Raw genomic sequence first — 24668 nt, forward strand, 5'->3', positions numbered from 1 at the left:
AAAAGTGAAGACTGAACAAATAAGATAGATCAATAACAGAAAAAAAGACTGACTAAGTGTGTGAAAATAAATAAAAGAATCAATACTTAAGACAAAAAACCTGTGATCTGAGAGCCTACTCCTTCCATCAATATTAACATCAACACAGAGATGACTGTATTCATAACAGTTTCTTAAGATGAAGAAGGAAAATGGCAACTATTCTATAAAAGGGTGAAGGTCTGATTAATTGTAAATCTCTTCTGATAATAAGCAAAGAGAAGAAACAGTAATGGTACAGCTCATAGAGATTTGGATGGTCACAGCCTCCAGAAATGTATGAAGTAGGTATGTGCTGGTTAACAAGCAGTACTAAATCTCCATGAACTCACTCATTTGTGTACCATGTAAATTGCCAAAACCTGACTATATCAGTAGGCAGAAGGAATGCTTTTTTCAAGGAGGAACAGATTGGATAATAAGAATTGATGAAGCACACAGATTTATCCAAATTAGAACAAACCTCAACAGTGGCCATTTTACTTAGGAGGGCCAAGTTTACCAGCAAAACATTTTTCTTTGGGGTAAAGAAATCTTTCATTCTCCACGCAACCTGCCCTGGGTTAATTCGGAAGACCTCTGACAGAGAAAGGATATTCCATAAAATGAGTGCATGACCAATTCTGCATCTCAGTGTTGAAAGAGATAGACCAGAACAGCCACTGAATGCAGTTGTGGGGATAGAGACATGAATATATGTATACTTGTCAAGTCTTGCATACACAAAGAACAAAAGACTTTTCACATGGTGTGAAAAATACAAATACAATACAAATTTTAATTTATGAGATGGTAATGGGTCTATTTATTTTTTGTGAGGGAGAGTAGAAATGTGGTCAGAAATTGTTGCCGGAAATTTTGGGTTGTAGTGGAAGTGATTGACAGCTATATGATTATTCACTTGGTTTATAATTACTCTTGTTAAATGTGGTTAGGTTATAGGTAGTGAAGGTGCCTTTGAAATATTCAGTGAAAAAAATTGAATTTTGATATGGGGCATCAACAGCAGAATTTTCACATATGATGTTACCATTTTTGTTGTTGTTTCTAAAGATAAATTTTATCCTATTAGACCCAGCTACACACACTGTGTGTAAAACCCTTTTTAGACCTGCCACCTTTTTCAATTTTTTTTTTCTGCAAGTCATAAAATGTTAGTGCACTACCTTCACAATTTTACCAAACCACCTTACTATCAATGCATTTTGATAGAATTAGCATTATGAAATACATTATAATTCAAAGTCTTTATTTGTTTATGACCCCCACTGGCATAGTTGTAGACTTACATGGTGAAAAAACAAATTTTAATATTCATGGTGGTCAGAACACAAATAGTCCTCTGCATAGCTTTGTGCTTAACTATAAACACCCAACAACTATTACCCTATTTTGAAAGAAACTTCAAAATCAATAATTAAAACTATAATTTTATTGTCATTTAATGTTCTCAACTTTGCAGTTGATATTAGAAGACAGATACAAGAGAATGTACACTTTTATATACAGATGTTCAAATACACGTATATAAGTAGTTTACTAATAACATGAGTGGAATCCCAAGAACCAGGCTCAGAGAAAACAACTAAAAATTCTCAAGTTCAAGACAAGCCTGCCCACTTTTCAAGTAAAAGTGTTATTGCTAAATCAACAGTTTTAAATTCAATGGCATGGTTATAACTTGTAATGTCATAAATCTAGCATGAAATGCAAACAGTCAATTGCTTTACAAATGAAGAATGAACTGCTCTAAATCTACTGTTGAGATCAACGTTTTTAGTGCTTGGCTATTTCTTCTCATAATATGTTAGTTTGATAGAGCGCAAAATTGTGTTTAGATTTTACCTTCATATTTTAGTTATTTATTATTTGTTCTTTACAATTAACATTTGAAAATTTTGAAAATTAAAAAAGACATTTCTACTTTCTGCCTCTCTCTTCAATGCCTAACAAATATTTGAGTGCAAAACATATTTTCTGGAGGCTAAAGCAGGTACTACTTGGTATGTGTTGACATAAAGGATCAAAGATAAAGAACAGCAAAGAAAAAAAAAACATTAAAAATAAACTAAGTGAAACGATAAACACATGAAACTAATAACATATCCTAAAGAAAATATTCTAAGATTATCCATAAAGAGATAAAAGGTATGTGCATATTTCAATTTATTAATTTTAAACATTTCATTGCACTGTACATTGACATTAATAACTAGAGTTAGTGATATGGTAGAGCAAATGGAAAACAAAATATTTAAGTTTAAAAAACATATTTTGATATTCATGTAATATAAAGTATATGAAAGATTTTAGAACAAGGGACAATGTAGTATTTGATGTTAATCATTAAACCATGGATCTAAGACTAAATATATGTGGGGGTCCATTGGCTAAAATGTACATATACAATATACTTTGAAACACTTATCCAGAGAGAAAAATACTTTTATGATGACTTAAAATATTTGGGGGTCCAAAGGCTGAAAACATACATAACAATGTACTTTGAAACATTTATCCAGAAAGAAATTTTTTTTATTACACTTAAATGAAAGGAAACCACATGCATACCAAACATCTAATTGTTTCAAGTGACGAAACTGAAACTATCTTCCTTTTACTCATGTGACTACATCACACTGAGATGAATGAAGATGCTCTTTGTTTGACTTGGTTTCCTGTAATAGAGTATTATAGGCACTTTTATGATGAGTACGACAGTTAATTATATGGATTTTTTTTCCTGCAAAAATCTCTCCATGACTGAAATTTGTATTTCCATCAATGATTTTCTAAAACACTAGATTAATACTGCACCATTAGTTGTGCTAATGTTATTAGTTCTGCAGGTTAAGAATTGAGAAAGTACTTAGTGTTATCTTTCATGTATTGTATACATTCATTAAACAAATATTTATGTCACACTACTTCTTGTTGAAACTTGTTTGCAAATATTACTTTCTCTTTAAAATAATAATAATACAGAAACTTCAACTTTCTGACTATTATACTGGTACTGTAAAACCAAGTTAATTCAACTGTAGTGGTATAATATAGTGTATACCAAACTAATTTGTCTCTGTAAGCTCTGATAAACATAGATAATGATTTATATTAGCATGCATAATTTATACACATTACATAAATATTATTCTATGGCATGTCCTTGAAGAATCGTATTTATGAATACAGACTATGACATGTATCTGTCAATTGGTAAAAATATTTTATCTTTTTGTCATGGACTTCTTATAGTTGTACTACAATCTGTGAAAAAACTATAAATTATTGTAGACATATGTTCAATTTCAAACTCCTCAGTTTATTTATTATCTGAAGGAATCATAAGACAATGTTCCTAAAAATTCAAGTAATGACTGTGCAATAAAATATATTTTATTCAAATTAAGATGTGAATATTTATTTTAGCATAAGGTTTCACACTACCTTTAATGATAAAATTAAACAATACAAACAGCTGTTGAGACCAAAAAACATCTTACTTTGAAGAACTGATATACATCATAATGTACTCAACCAAAGAACAACACACACATTTGTTATAAACTGAAAGACATGAATGCTGATACCATGTGGTTTTTAATAAGGCAAATTTCTTTTTTTCTGAAAGATGACAGATTAGAAGATATAATTAGATTCTGGACAGAATGTTCATCAGGAAATATATATTTATACAGTATTTCTCAGCACTGATATACACACATCATACAACATGCTCACTGTTGCTTTTCTACGTTAAGTTGATATTTAAAATTTAAATACTGGAAGTGGTGACATCTAAAATATAAACAAATATACGTAGAAAGCTTTATATTAGATTAATAAAATTACAAATTTAAATAAACATCTCTTTACAACACAAACTACAACTTTATAACTAAACTGTAAATAGGAACCTTTTTTCATCTGTAACAATGCATGAACACCTTAATAAATGGAGAAAAAAAACAACAACTGTTTAATGCATACAATGAAGAAGTGTGTAATTTGATAATTGAAGTTAACTCATACCACCAACTCTTCTACTGGTAGAGTTCCCTTGATGGTAAAAAGATGAGTTTAGCTTTGTCTTGTCGGAGGTTTTGATTCTGTAGATGTTACCTGCAAAAAAAAATTAGTAATTTAAAATAGCAAATTGTTCATTGTGAAAATAACAATAATACACATCACACATTTGTTGCATAACTTCTATTACACATTATTGTTTGGTGTGAGTGTGTGGTGCTCAAAATAAAAGACCAGTGCAAAACTAGGAATGCAATTAAATAAGGTTGTTGAAATTTGAAAATTTCTGATTTAGAGTAATTTAGAATCACACTATTCTAATGAATTTTAACTCTGTGCAATAGAAAATTTCAGTAGTGAATATCAAGTATATGTTCATCTTAAAATTGCTCAATTGATTGGTGAACAAGTGATTTTAATAACTAAAGAAGGTATCCAAAGTTATTGCCATGTTTTCTGAACCAATTAAGGACAATGTAAGTCTGTTCTTAGATTACTAGTTAGGTTAAATACAGTCAGAAACAATATTTAGTCACACACTATGTATAATTCACCCCTTTTAAATTAGTGAAATCTTCCAAGTGAATGATTCCTATACTGCTACTGATCTTTGGCAGCTTGCACTGTTGGAAGATCATGAGATCAAGTTAAGTTACTCTTATAGCTCTCTCTATATTTTTGCTCTACCATCAATAAAGAGGAAAGTTGAAGGGATGACTCATGAACCACTTTATATACTTACAATCATTTAAGCTTACACAGATTTTACTCTAAGAACAATTGCCATGTTTATAGTTTGTTTCTCAATTTTTAAGAATGTCACATTATTATTTGTATTGTTTTTTCCAAAAATATGGTTGAAAACAGATATTTTGTAACTGTCGTTGATGGAATAAATCAGTTGGGTGACACTGTCGTGTCAGTTGCACTTTATAAACCTGTGTAATCATCCTTCCTTTAGTGAATTACCAAATGTTAGTAGAGACAGTTTTCCATGAAATAGACAAATCCATTTTTATTACCAGCTTCTGTCTAAACTAATGCAAATGTTGTATCTACCTACAGTTTCTTCCACATCATAGTGTGGAACATATCATACCATAGTTTCTTAAAAATACATAGAAAAAATCAGCTCTTTTTCAGAATACTAACATCTATTACTATGTCTTCAATTCTGAAAACATTAAGAATAAACAATACACAAACTTCAATCATTAAAACTAGTTGTTAATTATACAATTAACGTTCTTGCTGTATGGACGTCCACTTATTATATGCCTTACTGAAAGACAGATGAAAACAGATTCTTATTGAACAAGGAAATGTAGTTTTCCAAATGTGTGTGTATGTTGGTTGTTCAGTGTATGACCATATAAAAACATGCATTTATTTATTTCAGAATGTTCCCTGACTATGAAATACAATTAAAATAAGTATGAATATGAGTTTCCAAAATATGAAACTTAAAAAAGAAAATTCAGCTGTTGAGTTTGACAACACAAAAATAATTTTACTAAATACCCGAAATGAACGATTGTAACAATATAACATAATCATTTACGGTCATATTTTTCTTTCCAGTCATATCAGGCTTAAAATCAACATCAGATCATTCTAGTTTGGAGCTATTATCAGCTCGCACAAGTTCAATTGTCTCTTTAAGGGTTAAAACACTGGAGTGACTTGATGCCATTTTGGGTCTGTTTTTTCATTAAAATTAAATTAATTGATTTTGTACACTTGTTTTACATTTCTAGCAGAAATTCAAACTATGCTATGTGGTCATCATATAGTAATGGATACATGTAAAGGGTTAAAAGCATAATATTATTATTAAACTTACCTACAAATGGATAATTCAAGGTTAAATTGTTTTAAGACTAGCCTAGGGATATGATGCTTTCTAAATAAACGTTTTCAACTTACCTAATGGTACTACAAATGAACCATCAGTTTCAATAATCCAGGAACTGTTGTGAATACACACTTCTATCTTCCCATAGACAACAAGAAAAAACTGAAAAAAAATACAACAAAAAACATTCAGAAATTTTGACTTTATATTAACTTTTTCTAACTACCATATCTATGGGTATTCAAGTATGAAATGTCAACAAATTAATATAAAGAATGAGCTATGTGATTCCCTGATGGACAACTTAAATGTATGACAAAATAAATTATTAAATTCTCCTTGGTTACTAATAATGTTTACAGTTATCTTATTCTCTCAGATATAATTTTTTTGAATTGGGTTGAATGCAATATTTATTGTTACATAAATACAATGGATAAATTTCTTGAAATTTATTTAAAAAAATATTTATACTAATACCTTAAAAATTAAAATAATGTTTCATATAAAAGAAAGTCTTAGGTCTTTAAAACATTATGTTGATGGACCAACCATTACTTCCAACTCTTGCCAATCAATGATGAGAAACAAAATGGAAATTTTCTCTTTTTATAATTAACTTGCTACTATGGTAGTATTCACTTACCAATGAATCAGTAGGAGCATAATTGCACGGTTTTTCTTGTAATGCATCAATCACCATGATTCCCATGGAGTATTTAAATAAAAATGGAATCTCTTACATAGTTTCAATGGATCTTTTTTTTTTGCAGGAGAGCCTGTAGGCCCTCTCCACAATAACTGCCTACGATTTTGGACAATCTCTATCAAAAACAGATTATGTGTGGTTAGGTTTCAGTTGAAAAATCCAATAACATCATGTTGTTATTATATTAGTAGCAGCTTGTTATTTCTTCAAGTTCTAATCTACAGCATAGACTACATTTTATTAATTTTTATGTGAAGGTGGATGTAATATGATCATATCTACACCAACTTTTATAAAGGTAGCCTGAAATTTATTTAAAAAATAACAATTCCTTAAAAATTACTCTGTTATTTAACAACTTTGATTATGAGGTAATGCAAAAATGAATATATAATATCAAAATATCTTATCATAACAACCATTCCAGTAAAATTCAAAACAAGAAATAGTTTTACTCTTCAGATTTTATAATTATTACAGAACAAAAATTAAAGCTAAAATTATGAAATTAAAATCAGCCTTTAAAAATATTAACATTTTACTAACTTAAAAATATTCATCTCATAGACATTTAGCTCTCTTAACACAGTAGCTATTTCTTGTGCATCTTTTTCAGAGATTTTGCGCAAACCACTAGCCAAATTTGAGCTATCTCCCACCTAAAGCATATTATAATGTGAACTGTATAGTGCATGATGTAATCATCATCTGATGATAGTTTATATTTTTATTTTAGTTCTCTTAACATAGGCTCAGACAATTTGATTGACCATGTGCCCTCTTTGTATCCGATTAAAATATTCATTTAAAACTACTAACTTTTAATACAATATTATACATATCTTTACAAAATTTGAGTCTTTCAGTAAACATTATGTTTCTCACATACACAAAGTTGTATTTTTTAGTAAAGTATTTTAAATAAACTAAAAAAAGATTTGCCTTTCAATACATTGAACATTTGTATTGAATAGTCAGGGTACAAAGTGAATTCACATTGAGATTAAAAATATTTTTCTTCATCTCAAAAATTATAAATTTGATTAATGTAATATTTAAAACCTCCTAAATACATTTGTTTTCAGTAAAACTCTACATTTTATCTGTTATTTCCTCCAACTATATGGGTTTGGTGAATTTGAATGACCTCTTAACTTCAAAAAAAATTACCCACTTTTGTTTTCTAGATTGATTTCAAAGTGTAACACCAAACAACATTTGTTTATCCTAAGTAGCTTTAAACTCATGACGGTATAGACCTATTTATAATCAAATTTTATTATTTTATTGCCATTTGAATATGTCCAACTACTATCCATGCCATTATAAGTTGTAAATCACATGGGGCACGTGCAGCTAAAGTTATGCTATGGAATTACATTACCCATGAACCGCTCATGTGTGTGACTCATGAAATATTTTTACTATGTTATTATTAATTTTACCTATCTAACCTTAACTAACCTAAAGAGATCCTTATTTTTACATTTTAGTTACTTTTTTAATAATAAATAAACATGATAAAACAATAAATAAAGTATTTTCTTAACTGTCAATGACACTCAACCCTACTCTTTTTTTATACCAATGGTAGTAGTACACTAAATTATTGGTATTTTAATTAAATAAAGAAGCAAAGAACATAGAATAGTAACATGCAAAAAACAGAAAATTTCTTTTAACAGTCACAATTTTCCTGGCTTTCTAACTATACAGAAAGAGCTGTTACAAATTTATCTAAGCTAAGTGTTAACTTTTCTGTGGGAACAAAGCTTGTATTAAAACTGAAATTAACTCTTCATTGTTCAGAACACAATGTAATAGAATACATAATTTGATGCAATAGGAAGAGACTTAATTTTTGTTCCCACATGCAGGATGAGTAAATTCTTTAACAAGACACATACCAAACCATATCCTAGTCACATTGTACTTCAGGTCTAACTGTCCTGTTTTCTGCTTGCAGAAAACAGTATGTTTGTGGTGGATCAAAGTGCCAGAAACTGGTATGCTATATAATAGGGGGTGATATGCATTAAATTAATAACAGCATCAATTATACTTCCCACTGCACTGTACTGCTCATTTAGATTCTCTCCAGTGTGGGTAGCACAATTATAGAAGAACTCTCAAAGTTAGTTACCCTAGAGGCTAAAAACTTGGAGTGGCAAGGGTTTCCAAAAGAATGGAAAAAATAAAACGACATAGAAAAAAGGGAAAGTTAACATTTTCTTACACTGAAAATGTGTTCTTGGTAAGTACTTACCTCTTTTTACACAGTGTTGCCTCAATCTTTTTCTGCCCTCTAAATATTGAAGAAAACATTTTCATGCTTAGCATGCTAGTCTATATAACCCCACCAATTTTGTGCCATTACTGAACATGTACATAGCATGTGGCTACTCTCTACCAATAGTATTGCAGCACCTATACTGGTATAGCAACATTCCTTTGCTATTCTAGTTTAATCCTCAGTTTCAAAAATTGCTAGACTCTAAAAGAAGAACATTGGCACTGCAGAAGAAGGAGGGGAAGTACCTATCAAAAATACTTGCAACATAAGAAAATGTTAACTTTAAATAGTCTTACCTCCTCTAATGCGAAGCTAGTCTTATATTTCAAAGTTGTAGGGGCCAGTGTAGGCATTCAATATTGAAACCAAGTGACCACCCAGATTGAATAGATGTGCTCTAACATGAAACAGAAGCACACATGTGGGGTACCACACTTCATATGGAACAGTTATATACATTTTGCCTTTGAAGCAGGAAATGAATCTGATACAAGCAGAATAAGGATGTCAACAACTGATATTTGTTTGGAGAGGTGATATCCACAGAAAATGTAAACTGAATACACTATGCAGATACTCAATCTCAACAGGACAGATGAGGTTTTATAATTCATCCTTGACATTAGGAGGTTGAGGATGAAAAAAGATAAAAACAAATGTAGTGTAACACAAACATAGTGACCAGGACATGTGGACTGTGTTAAATATATTCATTAACCTCCAGCAAAAGTATAAAGAATGTCAAATGTCAGGCAACTGGAATTACAAAGAGAAGCTGGTAGTCAACCAAAACTGGACAAACCACCGTAGAAGCAAGAATTACAAAAACCAAACTCAGCATTACAGGGTTGCGGCTTTCTCTCAAATCAACCGTAAGAATAGAGCAATATCTGTAAATAGTATTATGAGTAGAAATCATACCTTACTAGCCAGGAATTATACAAGAATATGGAACAGTTGTTCAACCACAGGAGTATTGTACATACATTTTGTTGCCAATATTACAAGACCGACAAGGTCCTCCAAACTCAACTGTAGGATTAGGTAAAAAAAAAACTTCCTGCAGCTGAAATTAATGAGAAGAGCAGCTTCTGTTTCATACAACCATAAGAAACAGGGCAATGTCTTCCTGAATCCTATATTATGAGGAGAGACTCAGGTAGGCTGGTCCTGCTCCAATCAACATTTGTCTAGATGGGAAAAAACATTCATGGAAAATGGAAGGAGGAAACCAGTTTTGCCCTCTTCTCACTGAGTGTATAGTTATGAGTATGTAATATAAATTAAATTTCTAAACTAAGTCAGCAAGAAGCCTCCATGGTCTACCACCCTAGTAACTGCAAAGTGGTTGGGACTCCCTTGTTTCATTGAATGAAAAAAGGGAAAGTAAGTGCAGTGGGTAGTCTGGGGAATATTACACTGGAGAAAGTGCAATGAGTCTCTATGAGTCTCTATTCTGAGGAGAAAAAGGACAGGGGAAGACAAAAACCTTACAAAACTAGAAAAAAATATAAGGTGTTCAACAAGGCTGCCTGATAGTTGGACAAAGTAAAAGTGTCCACTTTTTTATCAAACAATGAGGCAAAAAGTTGGTAAAAAAGAGGAGGGGTGGTAAGGATAGAAACTACATCAAAGATACCATAAGCTGAAGGTAGAATACTGCCTTTGGTAAATTGAGTTTGGATGAAAGGTTGATGGAATAGAAAAGAAAAGGATTCAGTTCCTGGGCTGAAAAAAATAAAACTGACAAAAGCCATACATGAATAAATAGTGTGGTGATGACAGGATGAACAATGTATGATTGAAGTTTATGGAGAAGAGACCAAGATAGAGAAGGTTACACAAGTAAAGATCAAAGCAGTGAGAACTGTGGTTGTGTCTGCCAAGAGTAGGATTAGACACTGTGGTTTGGATTAGGGATAGAACTTTAGAAAAGTGTTGAATAGAAAGGTAAACATAGATATGAAGACCCCTTTAATCTTGATTAAACATGTACATTCCCAGAGGCAGTGGAAGTGGGATAAGGGATCAAAAAAAAGGATGTTTAGTGTATCATTGAATGATGTGTTCCAAGCTAGGGAACACACCCACCATAAAGCCTGTTGATTGAGGGACCACTCCATGTAGAGAATCTTGTTGCCATGAGATAATCAATCTGCAACCAGAATAAGGGGGCGAGGAACACGGCAAGCTAAGACCACAAGGTGGTGAATGTGGGCCCAAAAAAGGAGATCCAGGATCTGTGAGCACAGAGACCTGGAATTGGAGAATGGTGAAATGGAGAGAAGACTCATTGATTGACCAGAGACTGGAAATCTCCTAGGAGTTGAGATAAGTACCTCAATGCTCTAAAGATGAGTCCATGAACAGATGCAAGTCCAGATATGGCAGAGAAAGCAGCATACTTGTCTTGGACTAATTGCTGTATAACCATGGAGCCAGACTGGCTCTGATCTGAGAATGAAGGGTGAAAGAGAGGTTAAATTGATCTAAGCATAATTTCCACTGAAGGGAGTTCATAAGATCCCAACTTAAGGGAATGAAAGTTTCTAAGCAAGCCCACATCCTTAAAAGAGATAGAACCTCTTGAGCTCTTAGAGAACCTGAGGTGAGGATCTACAGAACTGCTTGCACCATATCCTCCAAGATAAAGAGAAGAAGGCTAGGCTGAACTCAGGTAGAAATGAAGAAAATCCCTAAATGAAAAAAGTAATTCAGTGAGAGTAAGAATGGATTTCACCTTTTCATCAGGACTCCCACCTGTATTGCTTCTTGTAGAAGCAGAAAAGTAAAGTTTCTGGACCACAAACAGGAATAAGCAAGTAGTAGCCAGTCATTTATGTGAAGATGAGTGCAAAGACTCATTGTTTGAAGATGTTGTGCGAGAAATACTACTACCTGACAAAACACTTAAAGAGCTGAGGTTAATTCATAAGGTATGGTTCTGAACTGTAACAGTTGATACCAAGCAATAAATAACTATCAATGATGTGGTCACTGTGGGGGCAAACCCTATGTTGTAGATTACAAGAAAAAGAATTGGTTTCTATTATCAAGATCATAGGGAAAGGAGCCAAAGCATAGCTCTGCCCTATAAATGGAGAGAAATGAACACAGTCACAATATAGCAAAGCAAAAAATTAAAAGTTAAGCCCTACGCTGATCAAAAATTGTCTTAAAAAGCAAATAGTTAACAGTGACAAAACAAAATGTCTCTAGGCCAAACAATGAATTAGATGTTACTAGTAATAATAATGTAATAATAACAAATGTGTAAATTAATGAAAATCACAATAAAAACAAAGTAATAATCTGTATTTAACTCAGAGTTCAGGTAAATTAATTTAAATGACAAAGGAGACATAAGTTTGGCCAACACTGACAATGATTAGGATTACAGTGCATATTTACAATGGTTATAAAAACGAATTAGGCAGATACAATAATAAATTAGATGTAACTATTAGTAATGATATGTAACCCACAAACTATCTAAACATACCTAGTTAAAGTAATTTCTAATCCCAAATTGACCAATCCTCAAAATGTATTGAATATACAAGTTACAAGTAAAATTACCTAGCAAAACAAAAAAGGAACATACAGTATCTAACACACAATTCATCTAAATTAACTTGATGAGAAAGGACATATAAATAGTTAACTTTTCTAAGTCTGAGCATTCATGACATGAAATACTTGAACTTCCCATGTATAAAGGATAAAATCCCACAAGGAGCATGATCTGAGCAGCACTTACCATGGGTATATTCCCTATGCGTGAAGTGTACAAGTCATAAAATTTACTACAGAACTACTAGAAAAATTGGAAGCAATATAAAAAAAGGAGGAGAACAAACCTCCACTGAAGTGAATGGCATGGTGGTACAGCAACAGGAGGAAGAAAAAAATGAAACAGGTAAAATCACCCACTTCTCCTCAAACATGTAGCAAAACCAGAAAATGTGTCAACTAATGATTTGATTAATTAGTTGTAAAAAAAATGAAAGGGAGAAATTAAAGAGGTACAGAGTGTAAAAGACAAAAAAAAAAGAGAGTCCTAAATAGTGTTTTCCTTGATTGTATCTTTACTCAGAAACATTGAAAAGTTGGAAAAAAAATTGCCAGCCAAATATATTAAACTAGCTCCCTATCAATTAAAGCCTGTTCTTCCTCTAAAGATAAAGTCAAACCTGATTCCTCAGAAGTCATACCCTTAGTATTTTCTACTGTAATAGGAGTTTCCATAGTCAATACATTGAATTGTAAAGTCACAGTCTTATGATTCGGTAACAAGATGCAAAAACAAAATTACTGACATGTTTGAATGCAAACACTACAGAACTACTGAAAAACAAAGACAGTAGCAAAGAGGAATAATTATAAACAGGATCCATGTGTGAAAAAACACAAATTTAACCTGAAAATGACCTAAGAAGGTTGAAACATTGTTCTGTACTTTAATTAAAGTGCTACTAATACCCATACCAGCCATCTTGAAAATGCATTTTTACTTCAAGTGGGTTTCTTGTCATCATGAATTACTCTCAGCAGGTAAAGAGGAGCCTGGTGCAACTCCAGGAGGTAAAAAAAAAAAAAAAAGAGACAATAAAAATCATCATCTTCATGGTCAGGTGCAGCAAGTGGAGAATTCTTTCTAAACACAACACAGTGAACTATTACAGTAATGTCTTTAACAGAAAACAAGCTTCTAGTAGCCACAGACAAGGAAGAAGCAGAATTAGTAACATCAGCAGAACTTTAAAAGGAGCCAGCATTCACCATACTGGAGAATTCATGGTCATTGTGGCAGCTTTCCATATTTAAAAACAACAACAAAACCTAAGCTATTTAGTACCAGTACAGCTTTAAAATTAAGCTGAAACAAACTAAATGGAAATAAAAGTTAATACTGTGAAAAGGCAGTGCAAATCTAATGAAACTGAAGTTTAAATTTAAGGAAATCTATCCATTAAACACACTGACAAGGATAGGAACAAAGTTTATTTGAATTGCAAGTGCTTGTGAGGATCTACTGCATATGGAGGATGTACTGTTCTCCTATTGTTGGAGGACTATTGTAGCATGATGGTTATATCATGGACTAGTACAGTTCGTATTACAATACATATCATGAATGGGAGATAACTTAAGTCTAGTAGCATGTATGAAACCTCAAAGGCATTCAAACAAGGATTAGTTGCTGTGTGCTGAGAGATAAGTACACTGGTTTACAAAGAAATTGAGGCAAGCACAAAAATAGCTGTTTTAACCTAATTTGGGGGGTGCTGAATTCAGATTTGAAATCCGTTTTTACTCATCACCTCTAGTTTTTTAGATATGCATACTGTACATTTTGTACACATACTGTACATAAAGGCGTATATGCATTCAGGGTTAATTTCTAATATTGTGTGACTTATGTCTTCTTTTTTAGTTATTATGCAATAAATGTAAGTGATAGCATTACATTATATATATATATATATAGCTATATATCAAGACGGATTTTGGCAGTTAAGCGTAGCCAACACGTCTCAATCAACAGCCAGTAGTGCACTGGCAGTCAGCGCAGTAGGTTGGTGTCCCTCGACAATTGTGTTACACAATCTTTTGGGTATATATTTGTATTACAATTTCCAACAACGCACATAATTATTATTGCCTTACATATGATTTAATTTTACAAAGTACTGTTGCTTTCTCTGTCTCTGGGATAGTCGAGCTGTATCCCAGCATTACAAGCAGAAAGGCTGGGGGGTCTAGAAGCACTTCGTTCCTGGCGAACACAGCGTCAAAGAGAATCCTCTGGTTGACATGAAGAAGGTGCTTCTTCCTCCTCTTCACATCAAGCTTGGTTTGATGAAGAATTTCGTGAAGGCCATGGACAAAAATGGTGCTGCCTTCCAACACTTGTCTACTGTGTTCCCAGGTCTCAGTGCTGCTAAGCTCAAAGAGGGCATCTTTGTTGGACCTCAAATCCGAGAAGTGCTGAAGGATACTGATTTTGAGGAGCTTCTTACCTTAAAGGAGCTGAGAGCATGGAAAGCATTTAAGTCAGTCTGTAGTGGCTTCCTTGGTAACAAACGCGTACCAAATTACCAAGCCTGTATTGAGAAGTTGCTAAAGACTTATGAGGATATGGGATGCCAAATGTCACTCAAAATTCATTTTCTCCATTCCCACCTCAACTTCTTCCCTCCAAACCTTGGAGCAGTGAGTGATGAGCACGGAGAAAGATTCCACCAAGACATTACGAAGATGGAGAGCAACTACCAAGGCAAGTGGAACCCCAGCATGATGGGAGACTTCTGCTGGATGCTCTTGCGTGACATCCCGGAGGCAAAATACACCAGATCATCTAAGAAAGCACACTTCTAACTGTCTGCGGTACTATGAATTGTGTACATTGTGTCATCCAAGTATATTTATTCCGTCAATGTTCTTTATCTATCCTGTTTTATCTGTAATAAGCTGCTGCAACTGTTGAAATAAGTACGTATATACTCTGTATATACTAAAATGAGACTATTTAAAAGCCAGAAAACTAGAGGTGATAGAGCAAAACTGTTTATAAATTTGAATTCAGCACACCCAAATTAGTAAAAAACACCTATTCACATTCTTGCCTCAGACAAAAAATATTTTTTTGTAAACCAGTGGTATCATTTCAGAATTTGTAAGTAGGTTCAAAAACTGAATTTAGTTATAAAATTGTGGGATATCAATAAAATCTAGGAATTCTTCAGGAGCTGAGAAGTGACCATAAATTTACTGTAGTACATCATACATGTGAACTTTTTGATCAGCTAAAAATACAAAGTATAATTAACAAAACACCAACGTAAGAACCAAGCATAGCAGATAGTGTTTTAACTGGTTCCATAGTTTAAAGGTTGTAGGCTCAAGACTTGAATGTTCAATGTCTTCCCCCCTAGCTTTAGTCTACAGAAATATACAACAAGTACCAGTGAGTATTAACCTGCAACAGACTGCCGTTTCATGTAAATGTATCACAATTTTGAACTTGTTATGCTAGAGAAACAGGAGATCATTGACCTTATGTGTTTTAAGCTCATAAAAAGTTAACTTACTTTCTTTAACAGAAGAAATATAACTAGAATTTTTGTACTGTCATATTAACATAGAATAACTCTATATAGGTATTAACATGATCAAACTAAATTCTTCAAATTACTTAATCCTTATAAAAATATTCATAACAATCTGAGTTTTTTAGACTAATATAAATTAAGAAACAGATCAAATAATAAAGAAAGAAAATAAAAAAATGTATTTTAAAATATATATGCACCAAATAAATAGAGACACTTACCTGCTTTCACTTCTCTGCCTACATATGGATCATACACTTTGGTCTTTCCTTGAAATTGTTTTACTACTATATATAATATATATATATATATATATACATAGTTGTAAATTACATAAACACAAAAACATAGCATAAAATAAGATAAGAGAGGAACATATAGTAAGTCAAATACTATAGTTGTACTGGAATGGCATACACTTTGTATTAAAAAATATATATATATATACATATAATATAGTGTCACAAGCCAATGTACAGCCTCGAACAATCAAGAGATTTAGTATACACTTAAACCATTCTCTTACAGTAGTTTTATACAGATATAGTGTTTATATAGCTTATGTACAGTTTCCTGCTGAGTTATACACTTTTAACATATACGTAAGAAAAGACAGCAAACCTTTTCTCTTTTGAGGATGAACAAAAATGGTGTCTTCTTTGAATCCTGGTACAATACCAGCTATTTCGTAAGTTCCTGAATAAAGAAAAAATCCTCCTTGACAACCTTACACATAATTACAAATGCAGTTATACTATACATGAAGTAACTTTCTGATTTGTAAATGTTTGAATATTAAATCTATTATTCTTATAAATGCTCTTGGACTTCAGGTGGCTATAAACATATTATTAAATTTTATTAATTTCATATCTGTACATCATATCTAAAATTTTGGTAATGAGACTGATGTCATTTTATAGAAAAAACTGTTTAGATGCATTTAGTCACCTGATCTATTATTGTTCTTGGGTACAGAAAAATGACAAGTACTTTAGGTATTAGTGTCATGTTAACATACTTCCAAAAACATAGCCTTTCAAAGATTGATGTGTTAAAATGTTATACACACATATTTTACATGGTAGGGAAATAAAACAAAAGTAATTTTGACATATAGTTATAATGATGATTGAAAATTTCATCTACTGATTTATATACCATTTTTTAAAGTGCTAGTTTAAATCAAATTATTTCATTTAAGACTGCTTATTAATCCTTGTGGATCATCAGGAGATGGAACAACTAAAAAGCATTTATTACTATCCATGATAAAAGAAGTAAAACCTACATTTATTATTAAAACATCTAATTTCTCTTGAATAAACTACATACAAACATAACACATCTTTACTCCATGTTGTGTACTCCTTAGGTGTATGAACAAAACATTTTACAATAATTACTCAGCTGATTTCAATACAAATCTCAACCTCTCTGGCTACATCTGTTTTTTTAATGTCATCTTTATTTCTTGGGCATTACTTCACTTCTAAATATATTCTAAATTTTTACACCTGTAAATTTAGTGCACCACATTTGGTGCCAGTTTTCAACACTCATAATATAAGTTTTGATCCTTTCACTTTTCATCACTGCTGTATAATAATATTTTAACTATAGTAATTTGGTTAAAATATTATTTATAGTATCATGCTGCAACGTTTAAATACCTTGTATGTAATGTCTGCTGGTAACAAAAAACAACATAGTTATACATACATCCAAAGAATACTCTTAAAAAGAATGAACTCCAAATTTTTCCACATGAGCTGTTCAAGTAGTGTTTTTTTCTAAATTCTTTGGTGTAAAATATAAATTAACATACCACTATACAAAATCAACTTTCTCGGTAACACATATATATATATGTATATATAAACACACAGCACTGGAAACAATGATGTAAATCATCAGGTGAATGAATGCTACAGCTATAACACCCTTTTCTCATGTGAAAATAAATTACACTAGAGTAAAGACAAATTCTGATAGCTTTAAGCTTTGTGTAGTTGTCATCCAACCAACTGGAAAGCACCACACCAGTATAACACTTACAAAATTAAAGACAGCAATAGTTTACCTAATAACAGTGATAGAAATACTGTATTTACACTAATGTCTCCCAAGACTGAAATAACACTTGCCAAGTGTATAGAACCAAACATTTTGGCTAGTCAAGGTCAATTCATGCAAAAACTACTGCAAAACTCCAGGTTTCAGTGGAGCCTGAATGGGGTACACGAAACTCTAAACTACTATAAATAGAAGTAGTCAAGATAGAAAATCAAAACTCCTTAAAAGTGATGTTAAGAATCTCAGAGTATGGCTTTTATGAGATACGCATAACATCTGATTACATACCTTTGATACGCATAACATCTAATTACATACCTTGCTGTAACTACAGACATTAATGGTACTTCAAGACCAATAAATAACACATTAGCATAATCAGTTGTCTCACTTGATATGCAGCTGCTCAAAAACTGCTACTGACAAGAGGTTACCAATAAATCGACCATAAACAGTGGAATAAGCAAAGCTAGAGAAGGACGCTCCATATAGAAAAATCTGAGTAGAAAATTTTAGCAGCAATAAATGACAGAGAGGAACAGTTTCATTTTCATTGCATAACATTGACGGTGATGCAAGAAAGGGATCCGATCATGCTATCGGTTGGATAACAGCCAGTTATCTACACAAATCTGTTGACATCCTTAGTTCTGCTATGTACAGCTAATTCTGATGTATCACATCATTTTGCTAGGAATATGATTCACTAGGCAGGGACTCATTTCACAGAAACATAACAAACCCAAGCATACAGTAAATATGTTCAAGACAATATTTCAACACTAAAGAGATCAACCATATACTCATAATCATGGCTTGGTCTATACAAAGTTTCAGTACAAACATTCTAGAGAATGTAAAATTGGATTTAAAAATTAAGGTCAAAAGATGACCAAATAACTAGACAGAAATGTGAACAGAATTACAGGAATTTGGAATAATACTCCTGAAATTTATGTTGGTAAACTGTATAATGCTCTGTTAAAACAAAGATCTTATGAACAGAATCTTATATTGACAACTAAACTGCTTTCTTTTGTATTTTCAGTGATAACATTGCAGTAGTAATAAATTCACCATCTAGTTGCCTTTATCATTGTTTGTAATTATGGAAGCATGCTTTCTGTTATTACAGATGTGTATAAAGTTTTACAGAGCCTCACTTTTATACTCTTGTTGAGATCTACAATAAATTAAAACACCTGTTTTGTTTCTGTAAAAATTTCATCATCCAGTTTTATCAGAAAAAAGTGTAAATGTAACTGCTTCATACCATTTGATGTGCATCTATAATTAATGTGCTCATTTCTCCAAAATGCTACTGGTTTTACAATTGGGCGTTTTGACCCTCGCCTGATGATTTTTGGAGATCCTCCTGGGATACTCTCTGTTCCTTGTGGATGTTGTCTTTTTAAAGGCAGAACTGCATGTAAAAAAAATATATATATATATATTTCTTCATTGCAATATGAAATATACTTTATATTTAGTTTCCATAAGAAAAGTCTCACAAAATGTTTGGTAACTGTACATTAATAGTTATCAACACTTTGAATTTCCTAAAGAATATTTTATCAATTGCTGTCAAGTCATATGTTCAATAGAATTTTTTTTACTACATACTAAATGGTTGAAATACAAATTTATTTCATGAACTTACAGTACTATGTTTTAAACATTTTCATACCACTGTTGGTAAAATTAATTACACTCTTAGCTTAATTAAAATTTAAGTTATATTATGGTATTATATTGCAGGTATTCAGAAGGTACATTTAAGGATGACATAATTCTTGATATCCATTTTGTTTGGACTTTTCTTCTTAATAAATCAACAATTTTAAAATTCTTAAAAAAGTTTGTTTCACTTAAATCTTACTTTTTTCTTATAAAAACTGCAGAATTTGTCATGCAAATCACAAGCTCTGAATATAATTCCATTTTGTATTAGGATTCATTTCAACAGCTAATTAACTTTCTTGTTGGCTATATATTATCAATATTAAATTCAACAAATCTGGGTTTGAAGGGGGACTACTAGGATGATATCTGTGATGGAAAGTTAAGATCTCTGAAATTGTTTTCTCTTGAAAAAATTATTTATAGGTGAATTCTGGTCTACTATTTGCAACATTTGATATATATATAAATGTTTGAAGCACAATAAGAAACACTGTTAGAATGACTATGAATGTTTCAGTAAATTAACAGCTACATTCACATTACCCAGCATTATCACTCAACAGAATAATAATTGTCAAAGATTTTATCATATCATTAAAACAACAACACAATGTCATTAAACAGTTATGTAAGATATTTCTTCAGTGTGATATTACACTCACAAATGTTTTGTAATATTGTCCATCCTTTTTTTGATTTCTCAAAACAAAACATATAATTTAACTTCAAGTTAAAAGAAAGGCTGTAATTTCTGTAATTAGTTTTCTTCAATTAGTTTAGTAATTAGTTAAAATTTTGAGATGCACATCAAACATATTTGGCACTTTAAATTTTTTCCATTATCTGTGCTCAAAGTTTCATGTAAGCAATAGCCATATAAGCCACTTCATCATGCCTTTAGCCTTGTATCTTTGAAAAGGCAAAACCTCATTCTTCTGAGAACTGCAGAATTTATGCCTCTATTTCACTTACATTTGGCTGAATACTCATATAAACTAAAAAAAAGAAAAGCTTCACGTTTTTATTTCTGTTTGTTTTACATTGGTAATTACTGTTAAATACCTAATTATTAGGCTTGACTGATAAACTATAGCCACATCTTATGTATTGCCAAAAAGTACTGAGTAAAATGGTGCTTCCTTTATTTTACAACTTATTCTTTTCACATTATATGGATACAACAGTTCAATTACTTCATTTTGAATGGTAAGGTAGGTTACTGAATGTTTTGTTTTTTTGAGGAGCTTTTCCAAAAACTGGATTTTATTTAATCAGTAACTCAACTGCTACAAAAAAACTGCCTACTACTTTCTTGTCCCCTATGAAAAGTAAAGTTACATTGTTTATGTGGTCAGAAATTTAGGACCAATAAAGTGATTTTTTTTTAGCTTCTAGATATGCATTAAAATTACCATGAGATTGCTACTTTTCTGTAACGGAACTGGGGTGAGCATCTTAGGTAGGCTGAAAGGTTAGTTCAGCTTAGCCATTGGAGCTTCGACTAATACTACCTGTTGTTACAAGATTTATTTATTTTTAGGTGGGGATGCAGTGACTGAATGGAGCACACAGGCACTAACTCAAGACTTTACAGTTAAAATAATGAAGTTTAAAACAAGAATTCCAATAACATTTCTTTTATTGAATCTTTCATATTGTCACAGGTTACATACAGCTTCATTAAATGTATTTACTTCTTAATTAAGTTAATACCCTTAATACATTTAACTCTTATCTTACACGGTGCAGTACCTGATGCTTAAGAAGAAAGGCATTTAATACTTACAACGAGTTTAGGCAAGAAACAGTTGGTGGTTCTCTTGCTACCACTGATATGTTGAGTTACTTTGTGGATCTGGAGAGCAACTCTTTTTTAATGCAGGAGAGCTTATTTATCAGCTGCTACATGTTTTTATTCAAAGTTTTCTTGGCATCCACCAAATCTACTAAATAGTAAGTGCCACTATCTGTAAGTTGTTCTATCAATCTTACTCTTATGCAATAATTAATATCAAAAACAACTTTCATCACCTATTGGTCTACTTGAGAGTAGGTGAATGGAATCACCACACTCTTCTCTTGTATCTATCCATACAATTTGTTATCAATAGGGAATCAAAGTGCTGACTACCTTTCTTTTTAGGAAGTTTTGAGCTCAATAGCCATCCATCATCCACAGTTTACAGCATCTTCCAGTTGTCAACTAACTTCCTAGTTTATATTAGTAATGCAGTCTCACTCATATGCATCACACATTTCTATTGACCTTGAGAGCTTTAATTGATTATAGGCTTCGATAATATAGCACCTTTGGCTTACATAATCCTTATTCATGAGCTATGATAGTGTCAGCTCGATATAGTCTAAACACACAGAACTAGTTTCTTAGTACGTTCTTGGGAGTTTTTGTCACTATATTAGTCATCACTTTCTAATATATTTTTACATTTATACCTTCTACATTATTGTGGTGCAACTCTGTTCATTATATACACTCATCCGAGACACTTAAAATATCCAGTGATGCCTCACTTCACAAACTACACAAGCCTGTATATGTACATCAGACATTTCATGTCTGCTGAATGGTTATACTAAATGACATCACTCACAGAACCCTATAATTCAGGCATCAAAAATATCAGTCTGCTTGTAATCTCCAAAGAGCTGGCATGACTTACAGTATTATTTGTTCAATCTCAGTGAGTATCACAACCATGTTTGCTGCAGATTAATTTTGGTTTTAGACTTCATTTCATACAAACAGACATTAGAGCCACATTCTTTATGTGAACAATCAGCATCACGTGGAAAACTTACCTTGGGCTTATGTGGTTCCATTTTCAAAGTAAAACATTATTACTTAATCCTAAAATTATCTTTAAAGCTTGCTTTGTCTGTCAGATACTCAGTTTATGAAATCACAGATAAAGGAAATTAGCCTTTGTCTTAAATTCTTGGTAAGTATTATTATTGTTTTCTTTTACAGTTTGAGGTTTGTTACTATATTCAATTCTTACTTGGTTTTCCAGCCCAAATTCTCAAAGGATGTTTGAGGTAGGCACACTTACAAGTTCTTTATTTGTGAAAAAAAAAAGTTTTTTGATTTGTATTTCTTTTTGTCACATCTTATTTTTGTTTAGCAGCACCACTTAAAACTGGCTTTGCCATTTCATAATTCAAAACTATATCAATGTTAGCAGGCTATTATACTAGAGGTACACAGCATACACAAAATAAAATAAACACTAATATCACTAAAACTGATTCACACCATTCAACAACCAAAACCAGTAAATAAGAGAGTTGAATTTTTATCTATTTTTTGTGAACAAGGTAAAGGAAGGGCATATTATAATTCCTTTACAACACAGGCTACTTATTTGCAACTGTTTATAAAATACATCAAACTCATTCTTAAATATTTAAACTAACATTGTGTAAAGTTTACATTATGAAGAGGAACTTGAATGTGTTTTAATATAATGGAAGTAATACATAACTTATTTACTGTAAAATAATGGTGGTTTTGAGAGAGAAAATTGAGTTAAAGAAAAGATTGGATAAATATACTAGTAGTAAGGGGTAGTTGTGTTTGAGAGTCAGAAGAATATCCTTGATGGGCTACAAGTTCCTTTTTGTCTCTTTAAAACTTTATGAACTTTACTGGTATATCATACATTATAAAAACTCACAAATGTCCATGATGCAGCACTGTTAACACACTACTTTACAAGCCGACCAACATTTTGCTGCATACTGAGTGAAAAAAAAAGAAGAAAAAAGAGTAGCTTGAACAAGCTACAAATTCTTGAAAACAGGCCCATGAGCATAGTCTAGCTCCATGCACTCTGTATAGCTATGGCCCTGGGTGAAATTAAATCAAAACAGTATAAAAAAATAACCACTTAATAATTTTGTTTCACAAAAACACTAACACTAATAAATATCTGACAAACATTTACAACATTGCAGGTTAATATGAGAGAATCCTGGAAGAAAATACCATTTTTAACAGTGATTAACAAATAATGCAAGATGTATCACAAAACGTACCTTTGTTTTTCACTTGTTGTTCTGTTGATTTCACTTTAAGAAATTGTTTCTTCCTCCTTTTTGTTATTTTATGGTCAAAGTTTTTGAAATAGAGTCAAATCTTTTAACACCATCTTTACTGAAGTTTAGAGAATGATTAACATGTTCTTGAGCTTCTGGTATAAATACTCCGGGATCTTCAGAATGAGAAAAATTGCTCATTTTCTCAGATTCATTTTTGTTCTGTATTTTTAAATTTGCTTTTTTTTTCTGTTTAGTACAAGTTACATAGGTTAACTTTTTCTGGCTTTATTTAATTTTTTAATGGCAGTTTTGTTTTCTCCATCTGGTCCATCACTTATTTTTTTGCAAGGAATTTCAGTTACTGACTGTTTGGCACTCTTTCTGAGAGTCTTACTTATTTTTGATTTTCTTGTTTTTATATTAACAGAGGTATCTGCCATTATATTTTCACAAGACTTAAGCTTTTCTTTTGATACTTTTGATTTCTTAGTACTTTTATTGCATGTTTTTCTTGCTTTTAACTTTTCTTGGATTTGATTTGAGTTTAAAGACTGGATTGTCTTAATTCTTGTTTTATTTCTACTCAGTGATTTCTTTTCACTGAAATTACTTGCATTTGCTTTATTAGCACTTCTCAATTTTGCAAATAGAACTGCTTACTCATATTTTCAATTACACCTAAGGTTTTGGATGATGGGTGTATAATACTTTTTTATGAATAACACCTTCTTGTGTTTCTTCCTGGTTAAGTTGATTATTTTCAGCTCTTAGTTTTCTAACAGGATTTCTTTTCATATGTTGAATATTCTCTCT

The 24668-nt window shown here is 31.7% G+C and overlaps 1 protein-coding gene across 4 annotated transcripts in view; it reads right to left on the reverse strand.

Moving 5' to 3' along the window:
* Positions 1 to 3340: 3340 nt before the first annotated feature.
* The window catches only part of LOC143240240 (centromere protein C-like), a 35957-nt gene continuing 14629 nt past the window's right edge, over positions 3341 to 24668 (reverse strand). For 2 of the 4 annotated variants that reach the window (XM_076482378.1, XM_076482385.1), the window contains exons 2-7: positions 23853 to 24666; positions 19387 to 19536; positions 16659 to 16733; positions 6567 to 6744; positions 5992 to 6082; positions 3341 to 4161 (exon numbers count right to left, since the gene is read on the reverse strand). In XM_076482378.1, the coding sequence (XP_076338493.1) occupies positions 4061 to 4161; positions 5992 to 6082; positions 6567 to 6632 (258 nt within the window). In that variant the 5' untranslated portion in view covers positions 6633 to 6744; positions 16659 to 16733; positions 19387 to 19536; positions 23853 to 24666 and the 3' untranslated portion in view covers positions 3341 to 4060. Of the gene's footprint in view, positions 4162 to 5991; positions 6083 to 6566; positions 6745 to 16258; positions 16317 to 16658; positions 16734 to 19386; positions 19537 to 23852; positions 24667 to 24668 lie in introns of those variants that run through there. The other 2 variants (XM_076482390.1, XM_076482391.1) reach the window with 2 other exon arrangements.

This window comes from Tachypleus tridentatus, chromosome 2 (assembly GCF_004210375.1).
Source record: "Tachypleus tridentatus isolate NWPU-2018 chromosome 2, ASM421037v1, whole genome shotgun sequence".
Classification (NCBI taxonomy): Eukaryota; Metazoa; Arthropoda; class Merostomata; order Xiphosura; family Limulidae; genus Tachypleus; species Tachypleus tridentatus.